Genomic DNA, 25,814 nt, shown 5'->3' on the forward strand with positions numbered 1-25,814 from the left:
CCTGTAGATTTGTGTTGTGCTCCCCAATCATAACTACAACCCGGTATCCCAAAGATATCTCAAACATCCCCTAGGACATGGCGCCACTTCCACCAATAACCAGGTTCTAGGTAGGTTGACTGATATCGATACAAGGACAATATTTTTAAATTACCAAGACCACTCTAAACAAAATAAAACAAAAACACACACACACATAAACACACAAAAAATACTCTTGTCCCTTCTCTTTTATACACCAGATAGGTCAAAATGCAAATCTAATCATATCACCCCCAGTGCCAACCTTCTTAAAACAATCACTGAATTAATGATAATACCTAAATACTTAGTACAACTTCCAACCCCCTCCTGATATGACCCTTGCTGGCCGCATCTGACATGAGGCATCCCCTCATTCTCTGCACTCCAGTGATCTTTGTCTCCTTTCAGTTGCTGGACTAAGTTATGTGGCTCTCACGGCTGCACTTCCAGCCTTAGTCCCCAATGTTTTCTGCCTTTTTTCTGTCAACTTCTATTCCTCTTTAAGTTGCAGCTCAATTATCATCTCCTCAAGAAAGTGTTTTCTGTTCTCCCATCAGGGTCAATGCTACCTTGTGTACCTCCCCTTATAATATCCACCATAGCTGTAATTTTATGTATATGCAGTTATTGAATTCGTGTCTGTCTATTTCAGTAGCCTCTGAGCTCCCTGAGGGAAGGAACTATGCCTGCTTCCTCTTCTCAGTGCCTGAAATAGAGTGGACTATCAAATACTCTGTTGAGTGCATCTACATATGATTAAGCTGGTGAAGGAATGGTTGAATGAACAAATGGAAAAATGTATGCCTATATCTAACCTGACATTCCTTGGCCAAGCCTCTTTTTCAGTCAGTGAGTTTGTTTGTTTTCTGCTTGGAGCAAGGCTTACACCCAGCTGCTTGGAGAAATTAATACTCTTGTGTATGACCTATTTGGCAAGAGCAGTACATTATCCTTCTAGTGCAAAGTGAGAAGACTTAGATGTTGGCCAGAGTGCAAAAGATGGGATTCACAGGTGAGGGAGAAGTCTTTCCTTATTCTTCAGTTAAACAAGTAACCCATAAGCATACAAATTCACGTAGTTTAAAGTTCTAGTAATATTCCGAAAGAAGAAGTCTCCCATCATCTTTGATCCCCTGCCCAAAATATTTATGATTAACAATAGGGTGTGCATTCTTATGGCCATGACCTCTGGATCTACTTATATTAAATGTATGTATATGTATGCATACATATGCATATCTGTCTCCCTCTTCTTCTCAGTTTTTATTTTATTCAAACTCTTATGATATCATGTAATATATATTGATGTATGATTTTTTAATCTACTCTTGTGTCTTGGATACATTATATTATTTTATTGTAAGTATAGCACAACTTCTGTACAATAAAATAATAAATAAAATAAATATAATACACATACATACAATAAAATAATAAAATGTATTTAAAATAAGATTTTTTTAATTTAAAAAGTCATTTAAAAAATTATTTTAAGTTCCAGGATACATGCACAGGATATGCAGGTTTGTTACATAGGTAAACGTGTGCCATGATGGTTTGCTGCACCTATCAACTCATCACATAGGCATTAAGCCTCACATGCATTAGCTATTTATCCTGATACTCCCCTTCTCCCCATCCCCCAAACAGGCCCCAGTCTGTGTTGCTCCCCTCCCTGTGTCCATGTGTTCTCATTGTTCAGTTCCCACTTATAAGTGAGAACATGCAGTATATGGTTTTCTGTTCCTGTGTTAATGGCTCTATTTTAGATATAACAGCTCTATTTTAGATATAACAAAAGGTACTGAGAAAAAACATAAAAGAACACCTGTGTGTCCATGACCCAGCTTAAGATATAAAATATTACAAATATGACTGAACTTTCTGCTGATCAGATATATTCCTGATGAAAATCAAATCTCCTTCTGATAAAAAAACAACTCTTCTGTCTGTCTTGACCCTACAACTACTTCCCTGGTTTCATTGTTTATGCATGGCTGTATACTTTTTATTATATGTATATGCATCCCTTCTCATTCTTTTTAACACCTGCATAGTATTTTTTAAGGGTATCAATGTGTCATGATGTAATTAATCACTAATAGATTTGTGAAGATTTGTACCGTTTCCAAGTGTTCAGTTTTACAAAAAACCATAGCAACACACAACCTTCTACATGCATCTTTGGACACCTAAGCAACTGTTGGGGCATTTCCCTAGAATAGATACGTCAAAAATGTGCATTCAAAAATTTGGAACATACTGCCAAATTAGCATCCAAAAAGGTTTACTAATGTGTCCTCCCACAACCAGTCCTGAGAGTATGCTTTCAGCACACCCTCGTCAATTCAAAAGATTAGCAATTTGGTGTTTTTTGAGTCTGACTGGTGGAAATTGTATCTCATTGTTTGAAGTTACAATTTCCTGGCTACTTATAAATGTGTGCGTCTTTAGTTAAGCTCATGGACAATTTGTAAAAAGAAGAGTGATTCTACAATATATAATTCATTACCGCTTGCTCTATGAGGTCAGGGGCCTTATCTGTCTCACTGTCAACTATAGCTCCATGGCCAAGCATGGTAAATACATAATAAATATTGATTGGTTGGTTAGTTGATTGATTCATAGGTTAATTAATTATCAGACCCTGTGTATACTTTAAAAATTTCTCTAAAGGGATAAGATAATCTAAACTAGAAATAATCAGTGTAAAAAATGAAAATTGTAATGCTTATGTAAGAATAAAAAATGGGGATTAGTGTGGCCAAAACCCCTAAACTTAAAAATAGAAACAATTCAACTGAGTTCTGAAAACAAAACAAACAATGGAACTGGAGAGGACAGACTTATGGTCTCTACTGGATGTAACATATATAACGTCTTGAGGAAAAAGAGTATTTCATTTGCAAGTAGAAGCAAAGTTATTCTTTCTTTGTAGCAGCTTCAGGTGGATGGGCAAAAACTAAGAAAATTTCTTCTATTAAGCACCACACCACAGTTTATAGCTACATTTGCAATTTAAAACTTCTTAAAATGAAGTACGCCAATTAGTAAGTTTAATAACTGGTGAGAGGAGCAATACGTGTAGATTTCATATAATTATCAAGGCAATTTTATGAGCAAAACCAGACATAGGCAATGCATTTTGAAAAAAACACAATTTTTTTGTGGATTAGCAATGTAATACACATTTGATGGGAAATACTGGGAAAAGGTAAAAAAAAGTATGAAGAAATAATTTAAATTTTTTTTAGATTAATATCACCTAGAGATAACCATTTTGGATGTAGATAATATTAATATATGGAGTCATATGTAATAAATACAGGTATGTCATATGTATAAATATTAGGTACCATGTATGTATCATTTACCTGTATATATATATATATATATGTTTGTATATGTAAGAATGTATGTGTATGTATATCACATACATATACCAGATTTGCATTTCAGTGTTACTCTACAACATTCAGATGTATGAAATGCCAAATTCCTTTTAATCTCTAAATTAGTTAACTTCTCTTTGAGCTCCTCAAGCTGGGTCTCAATGGTAAATTCAATCTCAGACATTTTGTGGACCTCTTCCTCTTTCTGGGTTAAGCTGGACCTTTTGCTTTTCACTTTGTCCTGGTCACCACCATGTCCACAGATCCCTTGAAGGCAGGAGGCTCTGTTGCTTCCCTGTCAAGCTTGATACTGGGGTCTTCAAAGCTTGTAGTTGTACAAATCTTAGTTATTTTCTTGAGATGGAGGAAGAAAGTAACCATTCATTTCTTCTAGTATTTTTGTAATTTTTTAAAAAAGGTCACAAATTAATCTTTCACTATAGTATCTGGGCCCATATATAAATATATATTTTTTATAAAGGTTGAGCTTGTGCTTTACTGTTTTATACCTGCTTTTAAGTTTGGATGGTGTTTAGGAGAAATGTCCCCTGTCATTAAATATTTTAAACCTGAATTTCAATGTCTGTGTATTAATAAATTGTTTATGCAACCAATACCCAAATATAGACATTTAGATGTTTCATGTTTTCCAGTTATGAACAACATGGTTGTGAGTAATAATGTACAGAAATCTTTATGAACAGCTATAATGATTTATTTCTTTCGGAATTTTTGGAGCATGAATGTTTTTAAGGCTTTTTTAACATTTGTCACAAGCATCGCGTGGATATGCATTGACATAGTACTGCAATACAGTTCTTAGATTTGCCAGGTTGGAATGCCACAGCCAGCATTTCTAAATGAGCCTACTTTACATGATTCTGTCTTTGGCTCTAGGGATGACTAGTAACCAGGTGCAGGAGGAGAATTAGTGGGTAGAGGGTCTAATCCAGGTAGAGAATCTGAACTTCAATCTGTCTATCTTTGGGCAACCCCACCATTATTCCCCACCTGCCTCTCCCATCACCTTCACTCCCTCATCTTCTCTTGTATGTTGGGTGCATGGCAGGGCGTGTAGGTGTGAGTGTATACATGCTGGTTGTGGAATAGAATGCAGAGCCTTTCTCTTTAAAATCCTTATGCCCCATCAAGATACTGGATACTCCCTGCTTCTCTTATGATTATGCCAGCCTCAAATCCTCCCAAATTCTTACCCCTCACATACGTTTACCACCTTCTAAACCCCATCTCCACTCCTATGAGCTTTCAGCACCTTTATTTGTTTTCTACTGGTCATGTCTGGAAAAACTTCAGTGTATTCTTACTCATTACCTCTTTTCTCTGACTGCTGTTTATACTTGTCGTTTCAACAGCCCCCACTGTTGAAATTACAACATGCTCTCATAATGATCAGTCATTGATCAGACTGAGTTTCTTGCTACGTTGTGGGCTAGAAGACCAGGACCAACGTTAATGTCATTTGTGTCTATTTGAAATGAACAGAAAAGATGAATATTAATAACTAGGATTAAGAGAACAGACACTACATGCCAAACAATATTGTAAGTGTTTTAGATTTAGATTTATTAATCTTTTTTTTTTTTTTAGATGGAGTCTCACTCTGTTGCCCAGGCTGGAGTGCAGCGGCGCGATATCGGCTTACTGCAACCTCTGCCTCCTGGGTTCAAGCGATTCTCCTGCCTCAACCTCCCGAGTAGCTGGTATTACAGGTGCCTGCCACCATGCCTGGCTAATTTTTGTATTTTTAGCAGAGACAGGGTTTCACCATATTGGCCAGGCTGGTCTCGAACTCCTGACCTTATGATCCACCCACCTCGGCCTCCCAAAGTGCTGGGATTATAGGCGTGAGCCACCGTGTCGGGCTGAATTTATTAATCTTTTTAACAACTTCGGTGCCCAGGACACGACTAGAAAATAGACTTAAAAGTATTATTAGCCTACAGAGTACAATGTGGGAAAGGCTCCTGATATTCTCTGGAGAAACTTGTTAACTCTTTAGCGGTTTGTATGTGATGTTAACAGCTATAACTTGTAATTCAAAGCGAGGTTTGCTGGCCCAAATACACTTGTCTAGGGGAGTGGTTTAGAGACAGGATTAACAGAACTACTGAGCTGATCACTACTTTAAACTTCTTTCAAGCAAGGGCTACCTTGTATATCTTTTTACTTGTCTAATATATATTTGTTGTACTAGGCACTGTTGATACCAAAATCAGTAAGTTAGTGTGGTTGGGAGGCACAGATCTTTAAATAACAATTAAATGTAGGGTGATAAAAGCTATGATATATAATTATAGGGTACAATGGAAGCATATACGACATGGACAATATTGAGGTCAGGATGGCTTCCCAGACAATAAGATGTTTAAGCTGAGTGCTGAAGGACATGCGAGAGCTTGCCACATAAAGAATGGGAAGGAGAGAAAGGAGTTTAATAAGCATGTCTCGTCTCACTGAGTGGGAATTTGGGCACTTCATTTAGTGTTGGTTATGGAACAGTGTCAGAAATAAAGCTAGAGAGGTAAGTAGGGACCACTTTAAACCAGGTCAAGATGTGCTATTTTATCAAAATTGCAATGGGAAGACATTACAAGATTTTGAACAGGAGGGAGAAATTAGCTAATTTCTTTTGGGGGAAAAACATATCTTGACTTCAGTGTTGAGATTGTTGGGAAAGAGTAATTGCCAAGGCAGAATAACTAATTAAGAAGTAGCTCATTCATTCAGTCAGTGAGTCATTCATTCCACAGATACCTTTGTCCCTTGGTATCCATAGGGGATTGGTCCCAGGACCTCTCTGGGGTACCAAAGTCCAAGGATGTTCAAGTACCTGATATAGAATGGTGTAGTATTTGCATTTAACTTAAGCATATCCTCTCATATACTTTAACAAGGTTACTTAACAATACCTAATGCAATGGTAAATACTATGCAAATAGTTGTTACATGTATTGTTTATGTAATAATGACAAGAAAAAGTCTCTACCTGCTCAATACAGGCACTATTTTTTAAAGAATATTTATGATTCACAGTTGGTTGAATCTACGGATGTGGAACCCACAGATACAGAGAACCAACTGTACTTTCACAGCACTACTATGTGCTAGGTACTATAAAACAGTACCTAAAAGGTGCTGGAAAATACTTCAGTGAATATAACAGCCCAAGTTCTTGCTTTCGGTGATTTTACATTCAAGTTATTCTAGTGTGTGTGGGAGCATAAAAGGTAACAGCTGTGAAAATCAATAATGCAAGTCAAGAGAATAGAGAGTGAGGGGGGGGTTCTTTTTTAAATAAGTCCTCTCTGCAGAGATGAATCTGAGCAGACACCTGAATGAAGTGAAGGGTAAGCTTCTCTGGTCACTTGGATGGAGAGATCCAGATGATTGGTAGCATCAGGTGAGAGGTGGATGGTGGAGGTGGATGCACGATTGGCACCATCTGGGAACAGTGTGGAAGTCAGGAAGTCTCCTTAGCAGGAGCAGCCTGGGAAAGAGACAGTGGTGAGAGTCGAGATGATGGAAGCAGCCAGCGGCCAGCTTTGTAAATTTACAAAGGTCATGGTGAGGGCTCTGGGTTTACTCCTAGTGAGATGACAAGCCATCTTAAGGGCAGTGAGTATGGAAATGATATGTTCCAATCTCAATATTTTTCAAAGCTCATTCTGTCTAGTGGGTGAAGAGTGGATTGTATGTGAGAAATGATGGAAGCAGGGATGCCAGTTGAGAGGCCTTTGCAGTCACCAAGTGAAGCATGATGTAGTAGGAACTAGAATGGTATAACAATGGCTGGTAAACGGTTGGGATCAGGAAACATTATGAAGTTAGAGCTAACAGGATTTGCTGATGTATTGGAGGTAGAAGAGGCAGAAACCTGGTAAGAATGGCTTCCAAATTTTTAACCTGAGCAACTGGAGAAATAGATTTGCTATATATTCAGACAGGAAGCAGGTTTGAGGTTAGGGAAATCAAGAGTTCGATTTTGGACATGTTAAATTTAAGCTGTCTCATATACTAAGAATTTGAAGACAAAGACAAAGTAGTTAGTGAGATAAAAGTGGTTGTGATAGGCTAGGCAAAGATGAAAGGAAGCCCTCTCCTAGGGTATTGACAGCAGATTGGAGAGAAGTGAAGGGATTTAAGAGATCCTCAAAGTAGATAATGACCTAGGTAAAGGAGAAGAAAAAAATGAGCAAGATGTTCAGTTTCTGGCATGGTCAACTGGAAAGGTGTTGCTTTCCACTTAGCGAGAGAATCCAGAGGAATGAATGACTCCCAGTAAATAGGTTCCTTTTAGGCTCTTATAGGTCTTTGTGTCTTTATGCCATGTTCTTCTTTAGACCAAACATCTCTGGTTACAAAAGAGCAGGGGTCATGAGACCTTTTCATAAAGGGTCATAAAGGGAGTAAAGTTTCTCTTCGGGCCACGCAATCTCTCTCGTAATTACTCAGCTCTACTTTTGTAGTGTAAACTCAGCTAGAGGAACTACATAAATGATTGAGTGTGGCTGTGTTCCACTAGGATTTCATTTATAAAAACAGACAGCAGGTTGGATTTGGCCCACTGGCCATTGTTTGACTACTCCTGCAACAGCGTAAAATTGAGCTGTTTCATCTCTCCTTTGGTCAAAGGATTTTTTGCATTATCAGAGGCAGAAGTAAGAAGAGAAACCATAGTACTGGGCAACAGCAAACCAAGATCCTGGCAAAATATGGAGAGCTGTATCCACTGGCAATTGGGCCTAGTGACAGAGGCCAGTTGTTGCAAAGGAATGGAGAGCAGGTTACTATCAGAGTATGGGAAAGTCCACTTTTCCTTGAGTGCTTATGCTTAGGGTAAATGATTCACCAAAGTGGAGAGGGCATATGTGGTCCACATTTTTTTCCCTGTGCTGAATTTCTCATAATCACAGGAATAATTTTGAGGAAATGATCAGCCGAATATTGAAAACATGTCATGTGTTTTACCCCAAAGGAGGACATTTCTGTGCCTGATGAGTGTATTCTTTAACAAGTGTGTGTAAAAAAAAAAATGTTCTCAACACAAACCAGAGACCCTAGACTGTGCACACATACAGAAAAAATGATCTTGTAAAGAAAATCTATCTCTGTAGCTGTTGGCTCAGTTCCACTTTTGGAAAATGGGTTTTCTTAAAGAGAGACCACCTCTGAGGTCTAATTTACTAGCACTATTATTTGGCATTTCATTTCCAAGAAGAATTGAATCCTTAGTGGTTAACATGCTGTGCAGCAGTGGGTATCTCCCCAGACGTAGATCTCACCTTGCCTATCTATCTTGCCTTGGCTTCACATTCAGACATGGTCTCAGAAAACAGTGTCTTTCATCCTGACATCCTTTGTATTCCTTACAGCTTTTAACTCCATTATACGCTATATAGACAGATCCTCTTTGGGCTTTGAAGTTAGTTTCATGCCCATTATGTGTGATATTTGAGGTTCTTGAAAAGTCTATTAAGATTTTGCCTCAAGAATTTTACTCTGCATGTTTGCAGTTCAAAACTACCTAACCTTCACCAGCTGTGCACCAACCACCTCCTTGCCCTCCTGTCGTTGTCTATAGGGTTTTCAAAAAAAATCAAACAGAATTATTTTAGAATTACATAAAAACTCCATTATACATAATTTCCATCCTATAAGGTTTATTCCTTTTTTCTCCTACCATTTTCTATAGCCAGCACATTTTACAACACATATTATAAGCTGTCATCATCAGCATTTTGAGTCTTAAGTTTCTAGACAAAAAGCGCAACTTTAGCATGTGTTTTTTTAAAGGAAATATACTCACTTCTAAGTAAGCATGTTTAAAATTTAGTAGGCGAAATACTGGACTTGCAATAAAAATATGTGGGTTTAAATCCCAGCTTCACCACTTAATAGTTACAAAATATTACGTCTCTTAACCATGCTGAGCTCCAGCGTCTTCTGAAAAGGGGTCATTATGATATTACATCACATGATAATGATAATTATGAAGATTGAATTAGCCAACATGAAAAATCTTCCAGGTGCATTGTTTGCCATATGGTAGGTGCTCAGTACATCAATGTCAAAACCAACCCACTTCCAAGGAAGACATTTCAAAGTGAGAAGCAGAAGAAAATAATTTGCAAAGGCAGAAAGAAGGTTAAGATTAAGGGCATCCCTTGTAAGGTTCTAGGTCAGTGGTCCTCAAAGTGTGGTCCCAAGACCAGCATCGACATCAGCATTACCTGGGAACTTGCTAAAAATGCAAAGTTTTGGTCTTCACCCAAGATGCACTAAATTAGAAAGTGTGGGTGGGTTCAGCAGTCTGTGTTTTAACCAAGCCCTCCAGATGATCCTAGTGTTTGCTGGTGATTTTGAAGCACCACTGCTCTGATGCTTCATATTATGGAATAAGGCTATGCAAACTATCTTATTTAATCCTCCTCTTTTTTTTTTTAAAGCTTTCTGTAAAAAAGAAAAAAGAAAAGAAAAAACGTTAACTGGGAGACCTGAGAACTTAGTACAAGAACCCAAAGTAATATAAGCCAAATCATAAGAAATATTTTCTCCCTCAGAAAAGATTTCTACTTAATTCAAAATATAGGATTTCAAATAAGTGTAACATCTAGAACACATCTAGAATATGGAAATAAATGAAGACCACACAGATGAGAACAAACAGAAGCAATTTATTTGCATGATAAAGCAAGAGGATCAGCCACCATCCTTGGAATTTAGCAAAGTCTCAAAGACAGGCAGGGGAGTAAAAAAGCTTTATAAGCAGGGAAAAGAAGGCTTCTGCTATCTTCTGCCTGGAGGTTGTTGGCACAATGAAGCAGGAGGTGCACTAACAAGCAGTGAGGCATCTTACATGATTGCTTTGGGGAGCAGCGTCTTTGGGGTTCTGTTGTTAGTCTTGAGTTGGAAGCAGGTAAGAGGGTTAAAAAGGGGGAAGCTAGCTCGCAGTCATTGAACAAGTCCTGATCGTTCTGGGCTGGCTGCCAGAGATTGTCCATCAGAGTTTTATTGTTACACATGGTCTGGCCATTGTCCATTTGTATGTTTAGTCTCTCAAGAAACCTAGGGGGAAAGAGTGCATGTATTTAAAGGAAATGATATATACTTTAAAACAATTACATAGTATTGCTCAGGTTATTTGTTATAAGGAAAAACAACATATTCATGGATTCTGTTATTTCTATTTTAAATAAAGAAATATTTGAAAAATTAACTTACATAAGTCATATTAGCAATGCGATTATTATCTGAGTTTATTTCTCCTATATGTTAAACTCAGATTTTGTTCATGGCCAGTAATAAAGGTAATGAAGAAGCCACACACATATAATTACAGATGGTCCCCGACATGATGGTTTGACTTAAGAATTTTTTACTTTACCATCATGTAAAAGCAATATAAAACCAAACACCGCATGTTCTCACTCATAGGTGGGAATTGAACAATGAGAACTCATGGACACGGGAAGGGGAACATCACACTCCAGGGACTGTTGTGGGGTGGGGGGAGGGGTGAGGGACAGCATTAGGAGATATACCTAATGCTAAATGACGAGTTAATGGGTGCAGCAAAACAACATGGCACATGGATACATATGTAACAAATCTGCACATTGTGCACATGTACCCTAAAACCTAAAGTATAATAATAATAAAAAAAGCAATATGCATTCAGTGGAAACTGTATTTCCAATATTGAATTTTGATCTTTTCCCAGGATAGCAATATGCTGTATGATATACCATCTTACCTTGCCTGGCAGCAGCAGTGAGCTACAACTCTCAATCAGTCAGGTGATCATGAAGGTAAACAACCTATGCTCTACAGAGTAGTCTGCTGCCAGATGACTTTGCCCAACTCTAGGCCCATGTAAGCTTTCTGAGCACATTTAAGGTAGGCTAGGCTGTTACAACGTTCTATAGGTTAGGTGCATTAAATGCATTTTCCATTTACAATGTGTTCAACTTACAATGGGTTTACTGGGAGGTAACCCCATCATAAGTCTAGGAACATCTGTACTTGTAATAAATGATGTATACTGTCAAAACAAAAATTGCACTGGATGAAGTTAAACAGGTAAAGATGACTTTTTTCTTTTCCAAAGCTATGGCAATAGGGAGAGAGACCAGAATGCAATCTGACTTCAACTTCACTGCAACAAAGGACAGGAGAGTTTTTAAGAAATGGAGTGGGGGGAAGGGATTACCTAATGTGCTACCTAATTAGCCTTACCCAAAGGATAAGTAAACTTTCTCATATCTTCATGACAAGAGATGGTTTTACAACTTGGAACAAGGTGTCCACCTAAGTTAGGCTGTTCGCTCCCACACAGACTGAGAGATAGGAGCACTATATTTCTTGATGATTTCCTTTCAAAGGGAAAGGAAAAGTTCTTGAGAATGACAGTCCCAGCTTGTAAAACTGGTATCTTTCATTTACATCTCAAAGTGTTAGAGAAAGAATTTGTAGTTACAAATTTTCTACAGTAAATGCTCTAAGAAAAGGGAGTCCAGAGCCTGGAGTCAGGAAGAAGGCTGTCTAAAGTTTAGTCAAGCTGAGTGGAACGTTAAGGCCCTCTTGGTTAATATTCAATCTTTTATCAGTATAGAAACCAGCAGGGACCTTACATTTAAGGTTAATAAAATTCTCACTAGAAAAAAGTAATTCAATTTTAGGCAGGCTGTCTTGTAAGTCAGAATGCCCTTGTACTCTTCTCCTAACTGTTGATTGGTAAGAAAATGAAACATTATTTTCTTTAACTTAAATGTAATTCCTTTGCAAAAGACTGTGCAGGGCTGGGCAGGGAGGGTGAAAGAAATACTTGGATAGGGAGTGCTGGGATCTTTTGTGGATGTGCTGTGTATGTTTTCAAGAATGTTTCTTGTGTACACGACACTCCTAACAGGTGGGAGAGGAGGCACTTACTGCGGAGATCATTGGTGCAATGGTGGAGCCCTCTGGTCTAACATAATTTTATTGCAAAGTTCGATACATAAAAAGATAAAGAGAAAAAGTACTCTAGTTTCCCTGCCTCCTTGCTTCCTGTCATTCTTAGGAGTGATCTTGAAGTAGTTCCAGGGAAGTATCAAGAATATATATATTTATATATTCCTAATATATATATTATACATACATATATTCACTTGAAATGTTCCTCTTGGCTTCCAAAATACCACTCTCATCTATGTCCTCAGAACATCCTGGATAGTCTTTCGCAGTCTCCTCTTCTGGTTCTACCTTCTCTACTGCACATCTCAGTACTGCCGTTCATCGAGACCCTGACCCTCTTCTTGGGTGATCACACCCTTCCTCAGTTCTCTAAATCCCATAGAAGTGCTGGCAATTCCAAGTGTGTATCTCCTGCCCAGTCATCCCTCTGAGCTCCAGACACACACACATCCAATTGCCTACTTGACATCTTCACTTGAATGTCTTATAGGTATCTCACACTTAATGTGTTTCACCCATCTCATTAAATTGTACCAACATTTATTCAGATATGCAATTCTAAAGTACGGCGTTTATTTGTGCTTCTTCCCACTCACTCATGGAATCTATTTTTCTTATCTATCTCTTTACTCCCCAAATAAACCTTTATTCCACCCACTTCTCTCCATCTCCCCAGCCACCATGCTACTTTTAACTACCATCTTCTTTTACCTGGACTCCTGCAGAAACCCCTGGCGTATTATCACCCCCGCCCCTATGTCATTACTCTGCTTACATCACTTCTGTGTCTTCTCATTGATCTTCCAACAGAACATAAATTTCTCCCTAGAGCACAAAAAAGTCCTCAGGGTCTGGCTTCGGACTACTTTTCTGAGCTCATCTCGGATGCTTAGTCCCTTGCTCATTTCCCCTGTGATGGTGAACATGAAAAATCTTTTCTGTCTCAGGGCTTTTGCAGTTGCTCTTCCCTTTGAATGCAATGCACTTATCCTGGTTCCTCTGACTTCCAAATTCTCTGCATTCATCAGAACTCAGTTGAATGTCACCTCCAGTGTTTCTCAACCACCTAACATTTCTCTCTAAGCCAGCGTGTTTTCTATCATAATGTCATGTTTACGCCTTTTATACTTTGCTACTCCACCTGTGACTCAGGAACCAGCAGCATCAGCAATGCCTACGGGTCTGTGAGAATTGCAGAATCCCAGACCCTACCTCAGCCTAAAAAAAAATCAGAATCTGCGTTTTATCAAGATCCTCAGTGGATTAATATAAACATTAATATTTGGGAAATCGAACTCGGAAGAACTGATCACAAACTGTATTTATTTCTTTAACTGTGCATTTGCTTATGTCTGTTTCCATCCATACTGTGAACCCCATGAGGTCAGGAAATTTGTCCATTTTCTTTACTATTGAATCTAGTACTCAGCACAGTGCTTGGTATATAGTTGGCACTCAATACATATTTGATGAATGAGAAATTTAGTCTAACTTTCTCAATTGATCAATGAAGAAACTGAGGCTCAGAAAAGTCAAGTGAATTTTTTGAAGTCCTACAGCTGTTTATGAACAAAACCAGTGCAAAAAGCCCACAAAAAATAACAACAAAGGCTGGGTGCGGTGGCTCATGCCTGTAATCCCAGCTCTTTGGGAGGCCGAGGCGGGCGGATCACCTGAGGTCAGGAGTTCAAGAACAGCCTGACCCACATGGCGAAACCCTGTCTCTACTAAAAATACAAAAATTAGCTGGGTGTGGTGGCAGGTGCCTGTAATCCCAGCTACTCGGGAAGCTGAGGCAGGAGAATCACTTGAACCCCGGAGGCGGAGGTTGCAGTGAACTGAGATTGTGCCACTGCACTCCAGCTTGGGGGACAGGGCAAGACTCTGTCTCAAAAATAAATAAATAAATAAATAACAACAAAAAATGTTCTTGACTCTCCAGAAAGTATGAGAGAGAGAGAGAGTGCGGGTGTGCGTGTGTGTGTGTGTGTGTGTGTGTGTGTGTGTGACAAAGTATAACCTAAGATTTCCTTTGCTATTGTCTCTATCATTATTAACAACAATAATCACTTATTTATCATACTTTATCATTCACGGTCCATTTTCACGTATACTAACCTATGTGGAAATTTACCCAGAATTTGTGTCTTTATATTTTCTTTCATGAAGAGCAGAGAAAATGGCAAACCCAGCCCACAAGTTTGTGGAGTTTATTAATGGATCAAAAGATCACAGAGAAAGCAAAAAAGAAGAGAAAGTAAAATTTCTCATAAGAATAGCTGTCAACGAACCAATTTAGTGGAGTGGACAGCTCTTCAGCCAGATGAAAGCTATCCAGTTGTGGTTGACAGGATTGCTTGAGGGTGTCAGAGGCAGCCCAAGGACCTAACATGAATTTTGCAGAAGTGGTTTGGAATTTATTTTAATTGTCATTACTGGACTTACTTTTAGTTCAATGGACAGTTCTGCCTAATTAAAAAAGCTTCTTCTATGCTTAAATTTTGCTCGTCACTCCTAGTTTAAAGTTAAGCTATTTCTAACTCCTAATTGGCATGCCACAAATGAACCATTACATTGAACTTGATGCTCTCTAACCCTGACATTCCCGCTTGGTTCAAAATGTACCTTCTCTGGAGCCAGAGATGTTCATCACAGACGCTCTGAATCTGTTTTCTTCTTTTACAAGAGGAAAGAAAGTACAAGAGAGATTATTCTAATGGTGGTGGTTTTGTTGATGGAGAATTCATGTTATAAGGATATGTTTCAATCATAGTCCATAGACAAAAAAGCGACCTAAAAGAGCCAGGCCAGCCTGCCCCCAATACAGGAGCCCTGTACAGTATCTTGATATGTGGTCACCCAGGAATTCTTTTTTTATATAATGCTAAAATATAAATAATAAAATTTATCATTAATATATAAAATAAGCATTTTAAGCATACAATTTAGTGATATTAAGCCCCAAAAGAGAATGAGATCATGTCCTTTGCAGCAACATCGATGGAGCTGGAGGCCATTATCCTAAGAAAACTAACAGAGGAACAGAAAATCAAATTCAGCATGTTCTTACTTACAAGTGGGAGCTGAACACTGAGTACATTACAGACACAAAGAAGGAACAACAGACCCTGGGACCTACGTGAGGGTGGAAGGTGGGAGGAGGGTGAAGATCAAGAAACTACCTATCAAACAATGCTTATTACATGGGTGATGAAATAATCTGTACAGCAAACCCCCTGTATAACAAACCTGCACGTGTACCTCTGGACCTAAAATAAAAAGCTAAAAAAAAGAACATTCATAATGGTGTGCAACCATTACAACTATCCACTTCCGGAATTTTTTCATCATTCCAAACACTCTATACTTCTTAAATAATAACTCCGCATTCACCTGTGCTCCCAGTCCCTGATAACTACTTTTCTATTTTATTTCCTTATGAATTTGCTGAGTCTAGAATCCTCATGTAAGTGGAATCACAATACTTCTCCTTTTGTGTGTGGTTTATTTCACTTATTTATTTGTTTCATTTATTTTTAAGGTTCATCCATGTGGTAGCATGTATCAAAACTTCATTCCTGGCCGGGCACGGTGGCTCATGCCTGTAATCCCAGCACTTTGGGAGGCCGAGGCGGGCGGATCATCTGAGGTCAGAAGTTCAAGACCAGCCTGACCAACATGGAGAAACCCCGTCTCTACTAAAAATACAAAATTAGCCAGGCATGGTGGCATATTCCTGTAATCCCAGATACTTGGAAGCCCGAGGCAGAAGAATCGCTTGAACCCAGGAGGCAGAGGTTGCGGTGAGCCAAGATCAGGCCATTGCACTCCAGCCTGGGCAACAAGAGCGAAACTCTGTCTCAAAAACAACAACAACAACAACAACAACAACAAACTTTATTCCTTTTCATAGAGAAATAAAATTTTGTAGTATGTATATACCACATTCTATTTATTCACTTATCTATTAATGGAAACTTGGGCTGTGTTCACCTTTGGGCTCTTGTGAATAATGCTGCTATAGACTGTTGGTATATAAGTGTCTGTTTGTATCCCTGCTTTCAATTCTTTTAGGTGTACCCCTGGGACTGAATTGAGGGATCACATAGGCATTCTATATTTAACCTTTAGAGAAACCATCAAACTTGTTTTTCACAGTGGCTGTAGCATTTTACATTCCCACCAGCAATGCACAGGTGTTTCAATTTCCCCACATTCACCTAATACTTGTTATTTTTTATTCGTTGTTTTATTTTTTATAATTGCCATCCTAATGAGTGCAAATTAGTATCTCATTGCCATTCAGGTATTCTTAAACACTTTCTGTGCCAGGGAGCACAAAACAACACCAGGAAGCTATTGCAGATCATCTTTAATTGTTAGAAGGCTCTTATTATCTAGTATTAAATCTTGCCTCCCTGTCAGTGACTCTAATTCATTACACATCAGAGTCACTTGGGAGCTTTTAAAAATTTCTCTATCCAGGCTGCAACTCAGACCAATTAAAGCAGCACCTCTGAGGGTGGATTCCCAGAATCAGCATTTTTTAAAGCTCCTCCGGTAACTTAAATATGCAGGTAAGGCTGGGAACCACTGCTTAAAGTTCACCCACTGGTCTTAGTTAGCCTCACGACCTGTGATAACCTTATCATTGAACCTTCTCTGACATCCTTTATTAAATAGCCAATCTGCAATCCCCCACAGGCCATCCAGTCCTCCTTACCCTCCTAGATATTTTTTTGCCATGGACTGTACTATCAGCTGACACCTTACATACTGTCTCATGCATCTGTTTATTGTCTGTTTTGCTCTCTGTTTTGCTTATTGCTGTTTCCCTATGACATACAACAATGCCTAACACAGAGTAGGTGCTCAGAAATTGTTAAATGAATGAATATGTAAATCTACTCTTATTTCAAATGACAGTGCTCAGATAGCTGAAAGTAGCTTTTGTGTTTCATCTCTTGGCCTTCTTATCTCTAGGTGAAATCTCTATACTTTCAACCAGGCTTCAAAGACATTGAATAATAAATATAACCATTATGAGCACAATATATCTCTCTTTCACTGAATCAGCAAGTAATTGAGCACTTACTATGTAATGCATTATCTACATATGTAATATTAATACATAGTATTACATGTACATTAATACATACTCTAGACTAGATATTGTGCCAGACACTGGAGATTGTAGTGAAAAAGATAACCAAAGTCAATCTGTGGAATTGGGGCACAGACAACAATCAATAACAGAAGTCATTTCAGATAACAGTAAATGCTGTAAAGAAAATGAAAAATGTTTGTTGGCTATGGTACATTAAGTGGGGGTTAAATTTAATCTGAGGCCTCAATGACAAGAAGTCTGTCACTGAAGAATCATTCCAAGAAGAAGGCACCTCAAATACAGAGGCCCTGGGGGTGGAAGAGATGAGTTTCAGAGGGGCCGTTAGTCTCTAAGAAGGACAGGGAAGAGAACCACCATCACCTCCTTCGTTAGTGCTTTAACTCAACTAACATGACCTAAGACCAAATGAGTTTTTGGTGGCCACATCAGCCTATTAAGGTCTTTTTCCTAAGTGTACAGTTTTCCTCATTGAATTAAATCTTCCCTGTCTGATATTTGTACTGTTGATAGTTAGAACTTAAGTGTAGAAGGGTGATTTAGATAAGCATATCTGGAATTTCTTTTCATCTGAACCTCAGTCACAAACAGTCTATCAATCTGCCTATAAAAACACTTCTCAGCTGAATGGAGGGACTTTCTCATTCTCCAACCACTGCCAGACTGGTTGCTCATTCCCTTTGGCACCTTGTCTTCTGTGCCAGCTTAACAGAAGTTCTGGACAAGGCCAAAGCCAGGACTTTGCAGGCTGCTTTCATTTGGAGAGGGCATGCATCTTAATTTTCAGTCAAAAGAGCTCAAGAAAGACAGAGAATTCTTGATTTTTGGAACTGTGTGTTCTCAGTGGTGGGCTCACAGGACAAGCAGCCTCTCCCAGACCAGCCGCTAACATGCTCTGACAAGTCAGCTCTTCTTTCTGGGCCCTGGTTTACCCATATTCAAATGTAGGGTTTGGGTCTCGGACAAACTTGTCCAACCCGCAGCCTGCCAGGGAACAGGCAGCCCAGGACAGCTTTTAATGCAGCCCAACCCAATTTATAAACTTTCTTAACACATTATGAGATTTTTTTGCAATTTTTTTTTTTTTTAGCTCATCAGCCATTGTTAGTGTTAGTGTATGATATGTGTGGCCCAAGACAATTATTCTTCTTCCAATGTGGACCAGGGAAGCCAAAAGATTGGACATCGCTGGTCTAAGAGTTTTAAGATTCTTTGAAACTTCATTAAAAAGAACATTTTATTATACTATAAAAGTTTTTCAAATCCTTATAGCTTCTGAATATTAATCTGCAGATATCGTGCTTTCATTGAAAAAGGATCTTCATTTTCAAGTTAATAAAACAAAATGCTGAGTTTACATGGGGAAGGCAACATTTGTAGACTAAATCAGATGCTGAAATCACAAATTTGAACTGGGAAAACAATGACATATTGTGGGCACCAAAAGAAATGATCAGGGTGGTGAAAGGAGCCACTGAGCTTATTTATTGGCTACTATCTTTCCAACGGACTTCACAGAATCTGAATTCAATTTGTCCAGGTGAACCGATGCAAGAACAACCATCAAACCACAGTCTTTTTTCGCTGGGAGAACCTACCTGTAAGCAGAAGCTTCTGCATGGGCTGGAATGGGACACTGTAACAAGATGGCTTTGCATTCAAGCCAAGCAACTGTATGAATGCAAAGTAACTTGCTCAGTCACAACTGGTTCAAGTTGCTACTGAGCAAGCAGTGGGCTCCTTGCTGATGTTCATAGGCTTTTGAAGAAAAAAAAAAGGCTTCATTGTAAGTTGATCGGCAAGGAAGCAGGAGGCAAAGCTCAAATCTATCTCCCTGAGCCGGGGGCTGTGGCAGGTTTTATAGGCAGAGGGTAATAAGGTATGATCTGATTGGATCTTGTGATAAGTTAATGCCAGGAGGTATGATCTGACTGGATTATTCCACAAGGTGATGCTAGGGCTCTATATGATTGGATCATGGATCATACCATGAGATGTCCACTTCTTTATTTGGTCCCCATGCCTTGGTCCAAGCACTTAGGTTTCACCCTGTGGTTGCATGCTTGGTTCATCTGGGCCTGGTCAGTTTAACTTGCAACCTGGGGGTCCATGGCAACTAAAACACAACTCACCATTTTATAGACAAAGTTGGACCAGATTGGGCTGCTCCTGCAGTTACAAAGTTACTATCATTCATTCACTCAGCTTTTGCAATCTAGTTGAGTAGGTGCACAAAATAGGAATCAACCACATATGTCTGAATGCTAGTTGAACTAAATGCCCTGAAGGAAAGCCACAAGTGCTTGGATGGAAAATAACGTTAATTCAACTCTCTAAGCCTCATACTCCTCTTATGTAGGAGCTAACCAGGATAAAATGTCAAGCGACAGGTTCAGATTTTGGTGTACATTAAATGCATGATTAATATATGTGTCATCAGCTGATGGTGAAGTTACCTTTCTGAAGGTCAATGATGAAAAGATGAATTTTCTTTCTTGTGTCCCAGAGTTTCATTCAATTCTTTGTGCTGGTGTGTGTCTTTCAGTTCCGAGGAGGGTTTTGGGTCAGTGGAGAAGGTCGTGCTGCTCATGTTTCTCTCGACGGTTATCCTGATGGCCATCTTGGGGAACCTGCTGGTGATGGTGGCTGTGTGCTGGGACAGGCAGCTCAGGTGAGCAGCAGGAGGGAACCTTTTGAGGAAACATAGGAGTTCTGAGCTGTCCCTAGAGAGTTGGGTGTGAATATTTCCATTATAATTTGTAATTAAGAAAGAAAACATTCGGCCAGGCGTGGTGGCTCACGCCTGTAATCCCAGCACTTTGGGAGGCCGAGACGGGTGGATCACGAGGTCAGGAGATCGAGACCATCTTGGCTAACACGGTGAAACCCCGTTTCTACTAAAAATACAAAAAATTAGCCGGGTGTGTCGGCGGGCGCCTGTAGTCCCAGCTACTCAGGAGGCTGAGGCAGGAGAATTGCGAGAACCTGGGAGGCGGAGCTTGCAGTGAGCTGAGATGGCGCCACTGCACTCCAACCTGGGGGACACAGTGAGACTCTGTCTCAAAAAAAAAAAAAAAAAAAAAAGAAAACATTCGTGGGAACAACATTTTAAAAATAAAAGGGGAGAAAAAGGGATTGCAATTAATCCTACAACTCTAATATAACCAGTGTAAACACTTCAGTGTATTTCCATCCTGTCATTTTTTTCTTTGTCAAATGTGTTTATAGTTGTGATCACTGTATATACAATTGTTGAGAGCACATATAATCTAACCTCCCCATTTTATTAATGGTTTAGGGAAGATGTGGCTCACAAGGGACAGATCTAGAAATTAAACCTGTGTTTTTTGCACTTCCGCTTCATCAGTCTCAACCCTGGCTGCAATTAGAACCACGTGAAGCACTTTTAAAAACTATCATTGTGTGGTATTAGTATGTCTCATGTGGTATTTTGGACATAGTTATATTTAAGAAGTTATTTATTGCTAAAGTTCAAATCTAATTAGGCATCCTGTATTTTATCTGGTAACCTTTGAGGGGAGAGGTGTTAACTCCCAAGGGTGCCTGAACTAACTGACCTGGGGTGAGACCTCAGCATCAATACTTATTAAAATGCATCAGGTGATTCTAGTGTACAGCCTGGGATGAGAGCCTCTGGGCCATAAGAGTGTATAACGAAGCAGTTCCTCTCTAAGTAAGACATGCACACATCTAATGATGATGCAAATAAAGTGTAAAAGCACAATTCTGACCAGTGTTATAAATGTGAGTACACAGTAGCCAGTCTACTAGTGTAAAATGGTGAACTGTGACTACAGTCACAGGGCATACCTTGGGAGAGTTTCCTGAGAATGCCCCACCAAGGACTTTTGGGTGGGTGGGATTAACCAGGCAACATTGGAAGAAAGAACATCTGCATTGGCCCTCAAAAGGGACCTGTATGTGCAGGGGAACTCAGATTAGGGCAGGGTGGCCAGAAGGGGAAGGAAAAAAGAGGTTTTGGTATAAGGTAGGTCTGGAGAAGTCAGGAGAGGCTGGACCACACTGGGTCTTCTCAGCTATGTTACAGAAGGGGAAATTGAATCTCACGGAATACACTAAGCATGTGACTTTTTCTTTCCTCTTTCCCCCTCCCTTCTTTTCTTCTTTCTTTGTTTCCCTTTTCCCTGTTTTTTCTCTTGATCTCTTCTCCCTCCCCTTTTTCCCTTCATCCCTCCCCCTGCCTCCTCTCTTACACTTTTTCACTCACAGGAAAATAAAAACAAATTATTTCATTGTATCTCTTGCTTTTGCGGATCTGCTGGTTTCGGTGCTGGTGATGCCCTTTGGTGCCATTGAGCTGGTTCAAGACATCTGGATTTACGGGGAGATGTTTTGTCTTGTTCGGACATCTCTGGACGTCCTGCTCACAACAGCATCGATTTTTCACCTGTGCTGCATTTCTCTGGATAGGTAAGGACAGAACAATGTGCATAGCAGAGCTCTGTGCTGGAGACAATGACTTGATGGATATTGGGCAGTGTCTGCCTTTTCTTATTCATTAGAAGAAATGAATCTCAGAGAGGTAAATTTGATAATTCAGTTATACAGTCACTCTCCAGCCTTTGCAGAGGCCCCCTTTTTAGTCAGGCTCTCTCTGAGGCACTGTAGATGCACAGATTAGTAAGACCTAGAACCTGTCTGCAAGGAGTTTGCAATCTAAATAGCAACAGATGTCAGCAATCAAGTTTACTGTAGAGCTCTAAATTTTATACTGATGGCATGAACAAAATTCTGAAGAAGCTGAGCATCAAGAATGAGTACATCTTCCCAGAGGGCAGCAGGGGTGGTTCAGAATGAAAATGCCCTGTGTTTGAACATAACCTTTTCTTGAAAATATGTTTCTGTAATAATTTGATATACATATTTATGTGTGTGCATGTAATTGTGGAGACTCTTTTCCAGAAAGTTACAGTAAACTTTCCAATAATTTTATGTTTTTTTGGACCCAGGTCTAGCATTTCATTCTTGTTGCATAATTTTATTTTCTTTCTTCATATTTGACTTCAAGAGACCTAATGATTTTCATCTTTGCCTCATTTGTTGCAGATTTATGTATTTATCACTTGTATCATCACTATTCATTTTCCAATTCCTGCTAATTTACATTTCATCATAAAGGTAAAATGCAATCTAAAGTCAGATGATTACACAAACATATGCTGTTATCAATGTAGTAGTATCTTAGGGGTTAGCTCTCAGAAAAATATGGGGTACAAATCACATATAATCAGAATTACCAGGGACAATGATTTCTTACTGTCTCTTGAGTAGGCCAGCAAACCCAAGTTTTCCTCCAGTCTTGGGATAGATCACTTTTTTAAAATTTAGTTTTATTTATTCTTATTTATTTTTTATAGGGACAAGTCTCACTATGTTACCCAGGCTGGTCTCGAACTACTGTGCTCAAGTTATCCTCAGCCTTTAGCCTCCCAAAGTGCTGGGACTACAGATGTGAGCTATTGTGCTCAGACAATCACTGTTTTTTATTTTTATTTTCATTTATTTTTATTTTTTGAGACCGAGTCTCGCTCTGTTGCCCAGGCTAGAGTGCAGTGGCGCAATCTTGGCTCACTGCAAGCTCCACCTCCCAGGTTCTCGCCATTCTCCTGCCTCAGCCTCCTGAGTATCTGGGACTACAGGTGCCCGCCACCAGGCCCAGCTAATTTTTTGTAGAGACAGGGTTTCACCAACAATCACTGTTTTTTTTTTAATTGAGGACTAGGAAAAGTAGTTGACTAAAATTAGAGATTGTGGTATATCTAACATACACACTTTTAAACACTAACATCATAGTCTTCCCAGAGAATTAATCACACTGGGGGAGGTACTTAGAGACTGAAACCAGCTGAGGGGACAGCAGGTTCATCTCCTATTTCATGGGACTTCTGTGCATTGATTGGAATGGTAGTCATAATGGCCTGCTGTATTTAAATTGCTTTCTGTTTTGCTCTGCCAAGAACATATAGTTGAATATGCTTAAGTTAAATGCATGTATAATGAGACTCCACTCTATAGCTAGAGATAATGACTCTGGTAAAATTGAACTCATGGCAAGCAAACAGACCCATGGCATGGCATAGTTGGAAATTTGTGTTTATTAGCTTGTTTACAACAATCTGACTTCAGTACATGAAAGACTTTTAAAGACAGTCAGGATACACGGTATGAAAGTTCATATTATAGGAAGTACAATGTAAGGAAGTAGAAAATCTATGGAAATCCTGCTGGGTAACCTGCATATGATCATTGTTAAAATGAGTAGTGGGACTGAAAGTACTACAGGAATTTGGAGAAGGCCAGGCAGGGGAGATGGGGGCAGCTGAGGTAACCTCAAGGCCTGGGTAAAAGCAAGAGTAAGAATGCTAAATGACGAGTTAATGGGTGCAGGAAATCAACATGGCATATGGATACATATGTAACAAAACTGCACATTGTGCACATGTACCCTAAAACCCTAAAGTATAATAAAAAAAAAAAAAAAAAAAAAAAAAGAAAAAGAGCCAGTCAGCCAGGAAAAAAGTGGGAGAAAGTGTAGAATCAACTGTCTGTTGTGGAGAGTTTGCTATGGGCAGCCCTAAGAGAAGGTCTAGAGGTTTCCTTGAAAGGTTTGGCTTCAGATTTATGCCTATGTACTTTTCAAATCAGGAAATTTTTCCTGAGTAGGTATGAGTTGTCACGAAACAGCATGAATTGGTCATTAAGAACCATCTGCTTTAGAATTGAAGAGATTTGGGTTCAAATCCCGGCTTTTAAAATGTTTAGTTCTGGGAATGGCAATAAGTGATTAAGCCTTTCTGAGTCTAAGCCTTTCTTGTCTCTAAAACTTGGGGAGATAGCACCTATTTTATATGACTACAGTTAGGTATAAATTGGATAATCCATTTAAGGCATCACTTTGGCCCAGCTTGTCACAGTACTCCACGTTAGTGGATGTTGTTGTTCATGTCAGTTTCTTGTAACTAGCCATACAACTCATGATCTTTCTCATCAAACTTGCACCTCCTCCGTGAATAGCTGCTCCAACAGCTGCATCATCTAGAAACCAGGTAGTTATTCTAATAGCAGTCTTTCCTCATCTCCTACATTTAAATAATGACAAGTCCTGCTCATTTTCTTTCCTAAAGAGATCCTAGTCTATTTCTCTCTATCATTCATCCAAAGTAATATCATTTCTTGGAGAAATCACTCAACACTTTCCTAATTATTCCCTCCAAATATGTTTTATCCCCTCCCCATCCATTTGTCACTCACAAGATCAAATAGCCATCTTTTTAAAATGCTGCTCTGATACTGTTGCTCCTTTGCTTAAAACCCTTCAGTGGCTATTCATTGTACTGAAGATCAAAACCAGACTCGTACAGGGTTTTTCACCCTTTGTTTCCTGTCCATGTCCCCAGCTTCCCTTCACCCCCTTCCTAACCTCACCTCCAGGCCCAAGTTGCTTTGGCCGTCTTTCTAGTTCTCCAGGGCTCTCTGCTCAGCCACCTGAGGCCTTGGCTTTTCCCTCTGCCTGAAAACCTCCTCTGCCCCTCCTCTCCTGCATGTCTTTCAGATTTTAGCTAAATCTTCTCTTCTTTGCAGAAGTCTTCGCTGACTCCATCAAAACCATTTTTCTCCTTTGTAGAACTCAGTGTAATTATAGTTAAAATCAAGTCTATACTTTCTTTTTAAATGTCTTTCTATTCCTATGGGAGGAAGCTCAAGGCTACGAACAAGGACAAGGTCCCTGACCTCAAAGAACTTGCATTGTTATGGGGAGGTTGACAATTAAACAGTCATTGCATAAATACTTATTTAGGTATTTGGCAAACACGATTGAACAAATGGAGTGGTCAGCACGTTCTCTTTGTGAGAGTCATGCCAATAATTCCATTTCATTCTCTGACAGTGTATGTCAAAAACTCCAATACCATAAGTAAGATATCAGATGCGGTTTCTTTTGTTTTATTTTCCTTGGGGAGCTTGGGGATCTTGCCTCCATCTTGTCTCCAGCTTTCCCTGTCCCAAGAGCATTCTCTCATGGTGCTGGAGGGTCCATCCTGAACATTACAGGGCAATGTTTAGCCTGGAAGAGTATGGTTTTATTTATCATCTAGCTCTGTTTTTGCTGTGTCCTTCCTGTCCTAACAGTTTGGTTCACCTGGGCTGGGCCAAAGCACAGAGTGAATGTCTCAATGAGGTGTGATGTCCTTGTTAGCCATGTTATTCCTGGCAGTATGCCATGTCCTTCTCTCTAGAGCTGCTACAAGTCTTCTGGG

At 39.3% G+C, this 25,814-nt stretch overlaps 1 protein-coding gene and 1 long non-coding RNA gene across 5 annotated transcripts in view; one reads left to right on the top strand and one right to left on the bottom strand.

Annotated features, from left to right (window-relative positions):
- HTR4 (5-hydroxytryptamine receptor 4) overlaps nucleotides 1-25,814 on the top strand; it is a 200,525-nt gene that overhangs the window by 75,649 nt on the left and 99,062 nt on the right. For all 3 annotated transcript variants that reach the window (XM_063643230.1, XM_063643231.1, XM_063643229.1), the window contains exons 3-4: nucleotides 20,060-20,185; nucleotides 21,766-21,966. In XM_063643230.1, the coding sequence (XP_063499300.1) occupies nucleotides 20,060-20,185; nucleotides 21,766-21,966 (327 nt within the window). The remainder of the gene's footprint in view (nucleotides 1-20,059; nucleotides 20,186-21,765; nucleotides 21,967-25,814) is intronic.
- Nucleotides 10,092-15,530, bottom strand: LOC129486193 (uncharacterized). 2 transcript variants are annotated; one of them, XR_008658881.1, is made up of 4 exons: nucleotides 15,464-15,530; nucleotides 14,963-15,065; nucleotides 13,531-13,607; nucleotides 10,092-10,502 (listed from the first exon to the last, which is right to left on the bottom strand). It is a non-coding gene; the product is annotated as an uncharacterized lncRNA (long non-coding RNA). The 2 variants fall into 2 exon arrangements; XR_010121868.1 differs by having other exon boundaries at nucleotides 14,963-15,062; nucleotides 15,464-15,517.

The sequence above is a fragment of the Symphalangus syndactylus genome, chromosome 7, assembly GCF_028878055.3.
Source record: "Symphalangus syndactylus isolate Jambi chromosome 7, NHGRI_mSymSyn1-v2.1_pri, whole genome shotgun sequence".
Lineage (NCBI taxonomy): Eukaryota > Metazoa > Chordata > Mammalia > Primates > Hylobatidae > Symphalangus > Symphalangus syndactylus.